Source organism: Chenopodium quinoa, unplaced genomic scaffold (genome assembly GCF_001683475.1).
Source record: "Chenopodium quinoa cultivar QQ74 unplaced genomic scaffold, ASM168347v1, whole genome shotgun sequence".
NCBI classification, from domain to species: domain Eukaryota; kingdom Viridiplantae; phylum Streptophyta; class Magnoliopsida; order Caryophyllales; family Amaranthaceae; genus Chenopodium; species Chenopodium quinoa.
Genome location: NW_018742204.1, coordinates 16703774 through 16719359, shown reverse-complemented (window position 1 = coordinate 16719359; position 15586 = coordinate 16703774). Strand labels below are relative to the sequence as shown.

Here is a 15586-nt window from a genome sequence, read left to right as displayed (position 1 = left end):
TTTATTCATCATGCTCTCTTATTTCAATTAAATTTTTCTTAATTTGTATAATTACTTTCATTTAAAAATAACAATTTTGAAATACTTTGCTTGAATGGTTCGACTGGTTGACTTGTTTCAACGAAACTTATATGAGATTATTAATCATAATAAATATCCTGTTAAAAAAATCATAATAAATTTTTTTTTTCTTTTTGCATACCCAATTTTTTTTAAACTTTATATTCTATAAGATTCCGTGTGTGAATTAGGGCCTAATTTAGGTTTTTTTTTCCAAGCCACTAATTATATAACATTCAAACATAAAGCTCAATCGGCTCACCGCCATTTGTCTATATAACACGCTTATGACTCTCAAAATCTCATATCAATGAAGTTATTTTTGCACCTTGTTATACCTTAATACTAACTCAACACATCTTGGAGCGAAAGATGATTCCCAAAGCTTTTATTATTTTTCGCTAATTCTAGTGTTTTAAACATGTGTTTGATAAGTAATATTATGAAGAATTCAATCCTATCTATTGTTAATTGAGCTATAAGCTTAGTAGCCTAGTAGGTTTAAATCCGTCTAACCAACAACGTATTTCAAAAAAAAAAAAAAATAAGCAAACAACGGACAACTAAATTAAACAAAAATTAGAATTTGAAGCATCGCAAGAAATCCTTGTATACGGACACAAGCAAGAACTCCTTGTGATCAATTTCACATATGTGGATTGATTGAGAAGAATTCACATAGGGCGTACGTGTTCAGCAAAATGTAGTTGTAGCTGTTAGCATTGATAGTAGTTGTTTATTGTATATGTAGCGGTTAGTTGTCGACTAGTTGTTAGATGTGAAAATAAATAATTAAGTATAAAATTTATATTAACCTTTTCACTAAACTCCAACCACGCACTAAAGTCTAGTCTCACTGCTACATTGTCAAAGAACCATACTCCACTGAATGGTTGAATAAGTCAAACTACTAAGGACGTGTTTTATTCATCTGATTTTTATTTATTTGAATATATCTTATTTTATCTGAACTTAATCACTTATTAACCCTTATTATAACTTAGGCCCTGTTCACTTCACCTTAAAAAAATAATATTAAGTAAAAATAATTTCAGTTCAGTAAAAATAAGTTCAGTTCAGTAAAATTAATTTCAGTTCAGTAAAAATAATTTCAGTTCAGTAAAAATAAGTTCAGTTCAGTAAAATTCAGTTTTCTTAAAGAAGAATTATAATAGAAAATCAGTAAAAATAATTTAAATTCAGTAAAAATAATTTAAGTTCAGTAAAAATAATTTCAGTTCAGTAAAATTAAGTTCGTTCGGTAAAAATAATTTCAGTTCAGCAAAATTAAGGTGAATCAAACAGGGCCTTACTTTAGTTATAAATTGAAATTGGTCAGCCCCTATTAACCTTATCACAACTTATCTGACCTTATCTTATCTGAAATTTTTTAAACTTATTAACTTTGATCTGAACTTATTTTTCCTGAAATAAGTGAAAATAAGGTGAACATAATAGGGCCTAAAAGTTTCGGAATTACCTAAAAGCTCTCAAAGGCTACTGCAAAACACACTCCCATTTTTTTTTTTTTTTTTGAGGGGCGAAACACGCTCCCATAACCTATGTTTTTTTTTTACCCTTTTAGATTTTTTTTTTTGTTTTTTTTTTGAGGGAATACCCTTTTAGAATTTACCTTTTTTTTAATTGAAGAAACCCTATTATAAACTTTTTTTTTAAAGGAACCCTATTATAATTTTTTTTTTTTTTTTTTTATTTTTAGGGAACCTGATTATAAACTTAATTAAGGGTTTATTCTCATTGACTGAACTCAGCTGAACTGAACTGAAATGAAATTAAATGAATATTTTATAAGAGAAGGAAATTAGGAGCTGAACTGAACTGAGCTGAACTGAAGTGAACTGAGCTGAACTGAAGTGAACTAAACTGAATTGAATTGAATTTCAACGTATGAGAACAAACCCTAAATGACAAGGTTAAAATTTCCTAAAAAAAAAAATAATAAAAAAAAATCATTAGGAGATTAAACGGTGCACATATTATAATTAATCTCAGTTAACATTTTACCCCACTCTCTCCTCAAAACAAAAAACTACCCTCGAAACCAGAGAAAGAGGTTATGGCGGAAAATTCTGCAGGAAGCTCCAAAACGCTCAAAAATGGCGAACGTTTATTACCTTCCGAATTGAAAGAAGAAATCTTCGCAAAACTCCCTGTGAAAGACATTCTACGTTCTCGAAGCGTGTGCAAACCCTGGAAAACGCTGATCGACAACCAAGAATTCAAGAAAAAGCTCTTTGAAGAAGCAAAACGCTCAAATTCAAAACTCATTATATGGCGTAAGAGCTTTTCATCCCTTGAACCCACTCTCCAAATCCTCTGTCCTCCTTTTAACAGCGTTTCACCTCCAATTGAAATTAATCTTAGTCAATTTCTTGATGATTCTGTTTTTGATGATTCTGATATTATGATTGTTTCATCTGGGGGTGTTGTTGATAATCTTGATTTTAAGAAATTTGGGGTTGTTGATGGGATTGTTTGTTTGGGTTGGAATTCATTTGTTGTTGTTTGGAATCCTTATACTAGGGAATTTAAGAGGTTTAATGCTCCTAAAAAGGATTGGGTTTTTGATTTACTTGAAGATTCTGGGATTAATTATGATGTTTTTCTTAATGATCAAATTTGTGCATTTGGGTTTGATCCAATTGAGCAAGATTACAAGTTTTTGATTGCTCATTTTACTTCTGCTTTGATAAATGATGGGAATTGTAAGAATAAGGTGTTGTTTCAGCTGTATTCTGTGAGGAATAATGCTTGGAGAGGGGCCGTTTTCGACTTCCCGTTCATTAATGGGGTTGTTACTGGTGATGGGTTTATGAATGATGGGAAGTTCTATTGGTTTGTTAAGAAATGTGGTGAGAAGATGGAGAATGGTAGTTTTAGTCCTGCTGTTATTGCTTTTGATTTTTGTAACGAGGTTTTCGAAGTGATCAAATTGCCTGTGGAATTAGCTCGTGGAGATGACACGATTGCTGTGGCTAATCGCGGGGTTTTGGAGATAATCTTGAGTTACGACGATGATAGGAAAGAGGAGGGTTCGCGCAGTGAGGTTTGGGTTATGGGAGATGGTGGATCATGGAGCAGGACATTGAGTGTTGATCTGCCTTGTATGGTTGATAGACCTATTGGAGTATTGAAGGATGGTGAGATCATGTTTGAAAAACCGAGTAGGGTAGATGGAGTTAAGGAGCTTGTGTTGATTGATCCTGCTACTGATTCGTGTAAGAAACTTGGCCTTGATGGAACAGAACTTTGGATGTTCAACTATGTTCAAAGCTTATTCTCAATCAAGCAATGAATGTGATGATGCAGTAGAAGGCGAATATCTTTTGTCAGTTGGTTTTCGCGGTTGGCTACTTATGTTGTTTCAAACTCTATGTTTTTTTGCTATCACCAGGATATTTTTTGCTATGCTGAAAATTGTTTAGAATATGCCTGCTATCCTTTTGGTTTTAGTTAAACAATGCAGGTCTTTCTTTATAGTTAAACAATGCAGGTCGTTCTTTATATCATGTTATATTCTGATATATTATGATTTCGCAGTAGTTTACTGCTGATTGCAAATGATAATTCCATCTTTGTTTCTCATATGCTACTGAATTTCAAATTTGGTAGATTCAATGATGATGCAATGTCATTAGCATAAATGTCAGGATTTAACTTGAAGTTGATGGTTCACGGCATACCTTTTAGATGTTAAACTGTGAGATTTTGAATTCCCATCATCATCTGTTTCGATCTATGTCACGTCTTCTGTCCCACCTCTTCGTGAATGGGAAATGTCACCAGCTTAAATTCAATCCCTTAATATGCTATTGGTATATGTTGATGGTGTGCCATAACAAGAGATAATGTGATCGAAGATGAGATAGAGGATCCCTAGCAACGCGGGAGTGATGACTTATAGGCTCTTTGGAGCATGTGTGTTCATAAAACGAAAGTAAGGATTAGCCTTGGATGAAACTGATTGAATTCGTTGAAAACTATCAGTTTGTACCTTAGAGATCATGGCATGCAATATTATCATTATTATTGTAGAAAAGCAGGAAATGTAATCATAATTGTCTCACAATTTTACTAGACATCATAATAAGTATGATGCAATAACAAACTATGGAATACGTAAACATTAAACACATGTATACGTACTTAAACATAACAAAATTTATTTTCTTTGAGCTTGTAAATGTTGGTCCAAGTAAACTTGATGAGTTGATGGTCATCCAAAGCCAACTTAAAAACTATGAAAAGGGCATGAAATTACTAAAATTATTTCTTACGCATGATGTCTCATCACAGTAAAACTGAACTGAGATCTCATGCAGCCTTATGCTAAGATAAAGATTTGATTTTTACAAAACCTACATTATCTATTGATTTATGCAGTATTCTGTCCTCGAGAGTTAAGCCAGAGTCACAGAGATACCTTATGAGTTTACGAGTACTTAACAAAGCTGGTCATAGTGTGTCAAACATAGCAAATTACCGAGTTTCATCTAGTTCATCAGAGATGTTGATAGCATTAGCCAGTGTTCCTCATCCCAGCAGCAATTCCATTTATGGTAATGAGCAACGCATCTCTGAGTTTATGGTTATCCTGATCACGCCTCAGCCTCTTTAGTACCTCCACCTGTAGCATATTTATCGGATTAAGATAAGGAAGTCTGCTATCGATGAGCCTCCTCAGTGTTCGATTTCCCTCCAACGGTTTCTCATGCCCACTGACAACCAGCACATAAGTCTCAGTAGTCATTAACTCATTTCTTAACTGCCCACCAAGCTCTCTCCTACACTCAGATACTAGCACATCGTTATAAAGCTTGGCAATGGGAATATCAGCCTTCCCCAGAACCATTTCTATAAGATCTATGGTGCTCTGGAAAAATGGCCATTCTCGATACATTGCCCGTAAATCATCTGCATGCCCATTTTCGCAGGAACTTTTCAAGCCTGCTCCTACACCAAGCCAGGCAGGAAGGACAAATCTAGTCTGTGTCCATGCAAAAACCCAAGGAATTGCACGAAGGTGCCCAATTGCAGTCGAGCTCTTTCTTCTAGTTGGCCGGCTTCCAATGTTAAGGTGTCCGAGCTCAGCTTGGGGAGTAGCTTCATGGAAATAAGCCAAGAATTCAGGGTTTTCATATACTGTGTTACGATAATTATCGCAACTAACCTTTGATATCTCCTCCATAAGGTTACGCCATTTTTCTTCTCTGGGTGGGAGAGGAGGACGCACAGTTGCAAGTAGTACAGCAGTGGTATAGATTTCCAGTTGCCGAACTGCAATTTGTGGACGTCCAAATTTCGCTTGCACCATTTCTCCTTGCTCAGTGGACCTGAGAGTACCCTGCAAGTTCCAAAAACAATGTCAGCCACTCGATTAGCAGCTTAATGAAAATAGGTTCACTTAAATGATGCATTCTTTCTGCCAGGTAACCGGCCATTTTAGGAGTATTACTAGGTACATAAATACATTAGATTTTGGGACTTTCTAGCATTCCAACAAACAGCATAAAACTTATGCAAAGCACTGCAGATACAAACATTGAAATTTATGGGATACTAAAAGCTGAAAGCTAGGATGAAAATATGTTACAGAAGTTTACGCAGATAAAATATGTCATTGAAATACTGCATATCCGCCAACTCAATGGATAAACTAATCCAAGAAGAGCTCAGTTTAGGTTTAAGCTTTAAAGACAATGTAGGAAAGTCCAGCTACATGTACACCGCTAACCCTAAGTGCGCAAATACTATTAGAAAGCCTAATTACAAAGACTCAGATAAACCGACATGGATTTGAAAAGTTAGCCACTGGTATTCTACCTACTTTTTCTTTTTTTTTTTTTTTTTTTTTTTTTTTGGCAAGGAATTCTACTAAAAACCACCCTGAAAAAGTAAAATGTACCTGGGTATGTTTACTATAAGTGATGTAGCAAGATTTTCATATGGAAAGAGAACAGGAAGCTGAATGTAAATCCATTGAAAAAATACATACCATGACAGAACCGGGAGGCTGTGACTGTATGGCAAGATACGTTGGACCACCACCCCTACCAATACTCCCTCCACGGCCATGGAAGAGAGTAACTTTAATATTATATTCCTTGCATGCAGCCACAACATCCTCTTGGGCTTTATAAAGCTCCCATGCAGCTGTAAAACGTCCAGCATCCTTGCCAGAGTCAGAGTATCCAACCATGACCTGGTCATGAAATATATTAAGCTCTGGATATATAGTCAGACTCCAATAGAAATTACATAATATTTGACAATACTTTTACCTCCTGGTGTCCATTGTGATTCTTTATGACATGCTCCCGATACCAGTCAATAGATAATAACTTCCGGATAACTGATCCAGCTCCTCTCAAATCCTGTACAGTCTCAAATAAGGGAACCACCCGCAACCTATTCCAACAATTAAGGCATTTTAAGTTTTAAGATACATACTTAATGATGACAAATCCCATCCAGCTTTCACCTAAATTATTATCGGAATTTTAAAACTATAAAGAGATTATCCCAATTTGTAGCAGGTTAAGCAAGAGAACGAAATATGCATGCAAAACTTACGTTCCACCAATGCATAGCTTGCCTTGCTCCCCACTATGAGTTAGTCGGGCATCTTTCTGTAGAAGCTCAACAGCAAGTACATCACTTGCCTAAAATATAACAACGGCAAACTCTTGTTAGCAATTTATGTAAACAATACACAGGAGGAGTTAACATCTAAATAACTGAGATAAATCTAGCAAAATAATCATAATTTTTCAGGGCCAGACATACATTGGATGCCATTGAAATAACATAAGCTCCGAGTGAATCACTCCCTAGTTCAGCTGCAACACGGAATGTGTCTAAGACCTCTTTCACGTCAGGAGCAACCTGACAACATGACAATAGCAAAGACATGATAACCCAACTGGAGAATCAAAGTATTAACAATTTAATAGCTAGTACATCATAAATATTTAGGACCAAGAAAACACAGCATTTAACCATCAATTAAAATTGACATAGTTTTCTACATTATGATTTTCTTCTCATAACATACTCTGTTATCAGGAACGATAAACTTGCATTAGGTGGACAGTATCAAGTAATTAACTAGAGCTAGTCTTTTCTCTTGTTGAAAGATATCTACCAAAATGTTTTCAACCAATTAGCTTAAATTCACATAGCACTGCAACAAGATACAATTACAGCACCTCAATACTTGATGGAACCAGAGGCCTCTTTCCTTTCAGCTCTTTTGTTAGGAATTCCAGTTTTTTCTCTTCATCCCACTCACTGTATGTACCCATGTCCAAGAAATTTGTGACTGCATCCAGTGCATCAGAATGTCGGCTAGATTCCTAGAAAGTATTCATGAGAAATATACACTAGTTAACGTAAGATAGCTAAATTATAAAGTTGAAGCTGCTTAAATTTACCTGTCGTAGATCTAGTTTCATAAGCACCATGCCAAATGTACTGACTCTTCGTATCAAGTCAGCTAGCCGACCATCAGCAAGCACTCCAGATCCACATGATTGCTGCAAAAGTGACATTAAAAAAACTAGAGAAGCATATAAAATAACCAGTAAGTGGGAAAATTATCATAACAAACCAAAGAGGAAGGGTGGACTAAGCTATACTTTACCAGAGAATCATAGCATAAAAGCAAGGGTTCCAAAAGTTGTTGACATGTTTCATAGTAATCAGAAGGATCTGCATCACAAGGAAGCTCTTCCAAAAGATGCTCCAAATGCTTCTGGGTCTTCATAAGCTGGATTACAATAACAATACACATGCAACCTTTATAAGCCAAGTATATATAATGGACAAGAAAGTTGAAACTTCAAATAGAAAAACACATCACTATGGTCAATATTATAGTGTTCCATTCCAGCTTAAAGCAGAATAAGTCCACGCATCCTAATCCTATCTTCAGCTCGTGATCTCCATCTAATTTATTAGCTATTACCTTTTATATTCCATGATGGTGATTCTATAACCAACATTAGATGGCGTCGTGGCCATCCAGCAAAACTGAGACTTTTTATTGAGGATATAGAGCTTTTTATTTCATTTTCTAAGCATACAACATTCAAAGCAAGGCTCAAATCATCAAAGATGAATAGATGATTGATAAGCTTTCTCAGTGACAGCCAGAAAGATCCAGCAGGAACAATTAGTGCACAACCATTGATATGGGAGTTACATATATTTCTCGCATTGATACTTTTAATATCTACAATTTCTATTAGTTGTTTACCAGAAAGCATTGCTATTACCTTGTCCTTCACATTTCCCAGAACAATCCTATAGGGAGAATTTCCAGGTTGTTGTGGCGGACTAGGCTCCAGAAGTTTCTGGAAACTTGCTCTTCCTACAGTAGACTCTGCAAATAACTTTCTCTGAGCTAGCAGCTGACTTGAAGTATTACGAGATTTTGGTGATGAATGAGCACTTGCAGATCCATTTTCCTCCACAGAAGGCTTCTGGGCCTTTCTTGCACTGTCCTGAAGATTTTTTTTACTATAAGTTTAAAACTCTATGATGGGAAACATTGGGAGAAGATATATGCAATATCTTGACATTAGAAGGTATCTAGAGCTTTGCCTTTTGAAACAATTTTGAAAACTGCATTTCACATATCAAATCAAATACCTGGCGATTCAGTGGCATGTAATCAGTACCAGGAAGTTCCAGTTTGGGATGCTGAGAATCACCATTACTGCAATCTACATTTTAAGCCAAATATTTATATTAAAATAAAATTTTAAAAATAAAAAACAAATGAGCAGCAGATCCTTTTTTTTTCACTTTGTATTCAAGAATGGGGGGTAGGAAACAAATGTGCTGAAAAAAGCAGATGGAGAAAATCATCCAAAAATAATACTGTAATAAAGAAAACAAAATTTGCTTCCTACATTTCACTGCTAATAGAAATAGATTAACCAATACAAAATAGAACAGAAAAGGTTGCCACATGATTTCTACTTTTTTGAATGCAAAACCACCCTCAGCTGATAAATTTGGAACAGACAGACAGAAGTGTGCAGGGAAAAAAGTCCTCAGAAACCAAAAACTATCTCTCTCAAGTTCCAATTTGACTACCAAAAGAATGACTTTGATAATGATGTATATACAATGTATAGAGTATAAACAAAACCGTATCCAACAACTACAATTCTTTCATGCTTACTCTTTCTAAAATTTGAATGGCTACCTGAGATCAAAACTTCCTGTCTATCCTGAATGCCTTTCTTACTGCGTTTTTCCAGTATGCATACAGTTTTCAATTTAACCAACTAATCTACTTTGTTGTACTTCATTGAAGTATTCACATTATAGTTGCTGATGCTGATTACATCCCCGTTACCAAAAAGAACATATATACAAAAGCTATGTAGTATTGCAGAAGAAAACTCATAATAATAGTCAGTTAAAATTGGTGAATCAAATTATAAATCTGATTCTACCTGTGGAAGGAAGATTAACTCTACTGGGAAGTTTCGACTGGAATTTTGACTGACTCCTCTGCAAAGGTTGATTCCAGCTGTCATACTTATCCTTTTCTGCATTTTCTGTGATGAAATTAAAGCAGCAAACACAGTCTCCGATTATGGCAAAACCAAGAAGATATATCACTAGCAGAACTAGCATTTAAAATTGAAACAGTATCAACCTTAGGTGTTATGCGTAAGCAACTTATGAAAGTTTCATAATTTTTGTGTTACAACAGAGCCACCAACCTAACTTTTCAGATGGCTTATAAACCTAAAGCTTCCAAATATTACATTGCAATGCAGTAGAGCAATCAGTGATGATATGTTTAACATTGTCATTCATAGTTACATGAATATAAAGTTTGCATCAGCCCAAATGCCTGTATAAACAAAATTATGAAGTATGGAAAGCCAGACCTTTTTCTAGAATGTCATGCGTAAGTTTTAGTAATGCGTCACTGCAGCGATTCATGGAAAGCTCAAATCTAAGATTATCAACTTCACGGATGTAAAGGTCCACAGCCATCCATCTGGACAACAAAGATACATCTCTTGTGACCTGAGATAACAGAAACCATTTCAATTAGTGCATATACCATAACAAGTTTACAACCAAAGAACCTACACAAACTCTGCAATAATGTTTTCATTAAGTATCGATCAGACCAGATCAAGAGCACAGTTTGATATAGTTTCATTTGAATATGTAGATAATACTATATAAACATAGGCCATAGAGCAATTTAGAGGGTAAAAGCGGGCTAGCAGCAAATGGAAGTTAATTGACTGGGAACTTTGCATGTTCTGCAGTAGAAAATATCAATAAGTAGCTCTAATCTATTTACAAACTTCAAAGTTGAAATTGTGCTGCAGATATACATTAATCCTTTTTGCCACTATATGGTAATTGACACACATATGAAACCATATCAAAAGCACATAACCGACTGGAAAGACAAATAATATTCTAGAGCTGATGACAGTTCTTCATACAACTGAACACATTAGTGTTAGTATTACTGTCTAGATAATGTAACCTTACCTTGGCAGTCACATTAGGATTACCATCTCGATCACCTCCCATCCATGAACCAAACTTTAGGGGCGTACATGTCAAGGGAAGTGCCTTACCAGTGTGCTACAGAAGCATTACATATAAAACCACAAACGTAACAAACAGTTAGACATCTTCTATACGGAAAAAGGTAGAGACAATTTACATGGAAACTGACCTTCTTTAAGGCATTACTAACACGGCGCAGATAGTGAGGAATAGCTCTCCAAAGCGATTGCTCAACAATATGTAAACCTGCAGAATAAACAACTCTTGAGAAAAGGTAATTCTTAAATGTGTGCTTACATCAGTTACATGTATCAAAAGGTCAAGCAAGATTACCAGCCCTGGCTTCATCTACTGGAGTAGGTTTGTGCCTTCTAAGCTCATCTGTTTGCCAAACGGAAGTTATCTCTCTTACCTAAAAAAAGGATCATTATACAAATCAATTAATCAGTATCGAAAATGAAATTGTGAAAGGGTCACTATGCAGTGCAGTACCAGATCTTCAATCAGCATCTCTCTATCTTCATGACCAAGGTCAGGTCTATCATTATACTCTAGAAGATGCTGCAAGGAACATTCAGAGTTGTACATGTATTAGCTACTCAAAGACAGCCAACATCCAAAATTTCAGCCAATATATCAGATCATTTGCAGAGCTTACAGCGATTCTAATATGCTTATATTGTAAGGTGCGCCTATTTATCTGGGTGGGATGCGCCGTTAAAACAATTTCTACCTCCTACAAACAATGGCACCAATGAAATTTGTCAAGAACTCACATATTAGAAGAGCTAATTTTGCAAAGGTAATCAAACTTCCAAATACTGCATGTATAATTTGTTGACCTGCTGAGAAACATGGTTGTAAAGGTCTTCTGGGGATACTCCTTCCTGAATCAGCTGACCAAAGATATCATCACATGATTTTGAAAGTTGTGGAACATTTCTCTGTTTACGCAACCTACATTGGATAAACTTATGTAAATCTGGATTGTTATAAGATTGCCCACGAAGCTAATAACATAAAGTTTAATATAATCATTTATCGGCAACTGCTCAAACTAAATTTTAAATCATATCATAAAACAGGGTAAATACTTGTAACCTTTCAAAAGATGCATGTCTTTAAATAGCCAAAAGGGCCGAAAATTATCAACATTATCAAGACAACAAGAACATCTGCTCTAACTATAATAAATTTCATGGCATTTAGTCTACAACCACAAGGATTCCAAGTCAATCTGCAGAAGCATTTCATACCTGTGATGAGTTTCAGCAATGCCCATCAAATTCAGATAATGACTGAATGCTCGACCAAGCATCAAAGCTTCCTCTAAATCCATTTCGGACAACTCTGATATAAGCTGCTTCTCAAGCAACTCAGCTGTGTCTTCAATCCCCGTACTTCTCATATTACATGCACTCTACAACCAATCAAAAACACAACATAAGAACACACAAAAACCACACTAAACAATCAAATAGACAGTTTAGAAGAGTATACAATATGGTGCCTGTATTAAAATAGATTGCGCGATAACAGCTCAACAAGGGTAGCTATCTTAGGTATCCTCATGTTATACAAACCTTATACAGGCACCATATTGTATACTCCTTTCTATGTTATTCTCTTTTCTTGTTTTTTATGTGTTTTGGTTTTATTCGAGTTCCCCACAAGGCCACAACACTACAGATTCCTTAAAAAGTGACAGTATCTAATTATAAACACCATATGGTCCATATAATCACTATTATAGTCCAAAATTTTCAGCATGTACATGCCCTTGGTGGTCCCATTGATGAAGGATCTAATAAATTGTCTAGACATGAGACATGCATCCAAACAATAGTAACAAATTAACAACGCACATTAGCCTTTAATCTTCGTATAATCTTGGATAATACGAAATTATTTACTCCCTCCAATCCTAAATGTTCGGGAAATTCTCTGTTTATTTGTTTATCATGGTAGTATTTTCGTGAATAAATCAACTTTTTCATTATTGTGGGCTACACAATTAAATAAAGTTGTTGATGCCATGTATTTTTCACCATTAGAAATTGGGGCATCCTCTAAATGTTCTTCCCATTTTGATTGTGCACGTTTACTAACTTTGATCATAAATATCGAAATGCTTTGAATCCAAGATTAATATAGAAATAATAATATACGTGTTGGATATTAATTAAGTACTCATTGAGATGAATTAAATAAGATTTAATGACATGAGAGTATGAGAATATGTTATGGTTTATATATTGAGAGTAATTTAGAAGATTCTTTCGAATGGTACCAAGAATCCAAGATTCCAAATGAGAAAAACAAAAAAATCGACAATCATCAACAATTTGACTGAGTATCATAAATTCTAGATTCCGAAATCCGATCATGTTCAGCACTGAGTTTCCATTAAAAATCAAGATGTTCACATATCAAATAAACAGGAAATTAAAATTATACAATATTAAATGCATGACAACTTCAAATTACCATAAATTTTCCAAATTCATCATTTATCAAACTTCTATAAATCATTTTTCTGGTAATAATAACCAGAATCAGCTTATTTTCTGAATTCTTGAAATAATACAAACATTAATTCAAGAACAAAAATCAAAATTAACGCCAAAAAAAATAATAAAATAAAAAAAATTCAAAAACTGAGTAAAATCGAACCTCAGCAAGAACACGAACACGTTCAAGTTTATGAACAAAATCAAAATTAACGCAAAAAAATACAAAACTCAAAAAAATCTCACCTCAGCAAGAACACGAACACGTTCAAGTTTATGAACAAAATCAGGACCAACTTCTCGAAGAAGAACATCGCTGAAAAGACTACGAAGAATTCTGCAATCATCTTCAAAGCTCTGAAACGAAATATCTTCAGCTATGTCATCAGTAGTATCCATTTTCGACAATCAATCAAACAAAAAACAGAGAGAAAAAGAGAGAAGATGAAAATGGAGGAGAGAGAAGATGAGAATTCACGGGTTGAAGAAGGAGAAGAAGGAGAGAGTGGAGAGTGAGGAGTGAAAAGAGGAGGAGAGAGAAAGAGTCAAAAGGCAGGGAGAAATAAAAGGAGGATCACTTATTATTTCTGTGTTTGTGTTAAAGGAGGAGGAGGAAGGAAAGGGGTGCATGTGTTATGTGTGTTTTTGCCATTGGTGTAAAACTTTAACTTAACTTTTTGGATTTACTTGGAAATTGAAGTTTTTTGGTATATTCATGAATATGCTTTTCTAATCAAGTGGAATCTGTTGTGGGGTAGGGTAAAGATGGCATTGAACCGTATTAATTTAGGACACGGTGAGGAGTGTCATAATGTCATTGTGTGTGTTGGGTTATGATTTATGAGACATGATTGTAGAGTGGTATTAAAATTTTAGAACACATAATCGGCTTGTTTGGTAAATGGTTTTTCATTGGCTTTTGGCTTTTTCATTTGGTCAAATATTTAAAATTAGTGTTTGGTAAATGGATATTTTAGCCAGCTATAAAGCTGGCGTTTAAGCCAAAATAAAAAAGTTACTTGAAATAGCTTTTGGCTACTTAAGTTACTAATAACATCCAGTAGTCAATTTTACCAAACATGTTTTTAGACTAATAAAAAATCAAATAGCCAACAAAAAAGCTAATACACACAGCCAGTCAAACCAGCTGACAATCAACAGCCAACTGCCAAACAAGGCCTATATGTATCAATGTACCACATTTGTCCTTTGTTAACCATAGAACAAACCAAACCCAAAATAAAATGACATGCTTGAGTCATATTATTTGGATGTTTACATCCATGAAGGTTGCAGAATTTATTGAGGTTTTTATATGGCATCCCTAGAAAGCTATAATCCTCATAATTTTGTTATGTTGCAAGACTAAAGGTCTGTTCTCTTATGTTGAAATTCAGTTCAGTTCAGTTTAGCTCATTTCAGTTCAGTTCAGTTCCTAATTTCCTTCTCTTATAAAATATTCATTTTAGTTCAGTTCAATTCATTTCAGTTCAGTTCAGCTCAGCTCAACTCAGTTCAGTTCAGCTGAGTTCATTCAAAAAGAACAAGCTCTAAAATTATTTGAAATTTATCAATTCATATTACTTAAAGTCTTAAATTATACTCCCTCCATCCCTAAATTGCATTTTTAATTCTTTCTATTATGTGAGGAATAAATACTAGAAGTAGGAATGTAATTTAGGAATTGAGGGAGTAAATATCATTAAATTTTAAGCAAAAATGTGCGAGAAGCTTTAAGAACTCCTTTTCCTTCCCCTTTTTAGTAGCCACCACGACCATTAGATGTTTCCCTAAGTCCTTGCCTCATGCCTCAACATCGCAGGTCTCTTAATTATCGTACCTAGGCGATACGACCAATCAAGTTCCACACTCTTGTTGTCTAGTCGGGGCACTTTTTTTTTGCCAAACATCTCAAGATTTTTGGAAGATTATATTAAAACAAAATAAGTACGGTTAGGCTATTAATGCCACGAAATAACGGAATCTATTTGGAATCCGTTGTAAGGTTCAGGTAAAGATGACATTAGACCGAGTCAATTTAAGACATAATGAGGAGTGACATTGTTTCTAATCAAATGGAATCCAGGTTTTGAAAAAGATGGCATGGGACTAAGTTAATTTGTGACATGATGAGGCGTGTCATTGTTGAGACGTGATTGGGGACTGTGGAGCTGTATTAAAATTAGGGATCATATAATGTATGATATGTACCTAGTATGTATCGATGTATATTATTTGTCCTTTTAATTGTGGATGTTTATGTGATTGGGAAATGATATTAAATTTTAGAATGCATGATATGTATAAATGTATGTATGTTTGAGTTATGTTATTTTGGATGTTTATAAATATGAAAGTTGATTAATTAGCCATTTTGATGGCAAAACTATTTAGGATTTTATATGGCATTCCTACATTTTATGATGTTGCAAGACCAA

At 34.7% G+C, this 15586-nt stretch overlaps 2 protein-coding genes across 2 annotated transcripts; one reads left to right on the top strand and one right to left on the bottom strand.

Moving 5' to 3' along the window:
• The first annotated feature begins 2137 nt into the window (after positions 1-2137).
• On the top strand, positions 2138-3376 carry LOC110735271 (F-box/kelch-repeat protein At3g23880-like). Its single transcript, XM_021915478.1, has one exon. The coding sequence runs from the start codon at positions 2138-2140 to the stop codon at positions 3374-3376; it is 1239 nt and encodes a 412-aa protein (XP_021771170.1).
• Positions 3377-4130: 754 nt separating this feature from the next.
• LOC110720234 (phosphoenolpyruvate carboxylase 4-like) lies at positions 4131-13786 on the bottom strand. The gene is made up of 20 exons (XM_021899241.1): positions 13395-13786; positions 11895-12058; positions 11481-11595; positions 11297-11374; positions 11131-11199; positions 10972-11050; positions 10808-10884; positions 10618-10713; positions 9993-10134; positions 9549-9653; positions 8734-8807; positions 8358-8585; positions 7724-7849; positions 7515-7616; positions 7290-7436; positions 6868-6966; positions 6655-6743; positions 6363-6489; positions 6077-6283; positions 4131-5425 (listed from the first exon to the last, which is right to left on the bottom strand). The coding sequence occupies exons 1-20, from the start codon at positions 13545-13547 to the stop codon at positions 4601-4603; spliced, it is 3102 nt and encodes a 1033-aa protein (XP_021754933.1). The 5' UTR covers positions 13548-13786; the 3' UTR covers positions 4131-4600.
• Between the last annotated feature and the right edge of the window lie 1800 nt (positions 13787-15586).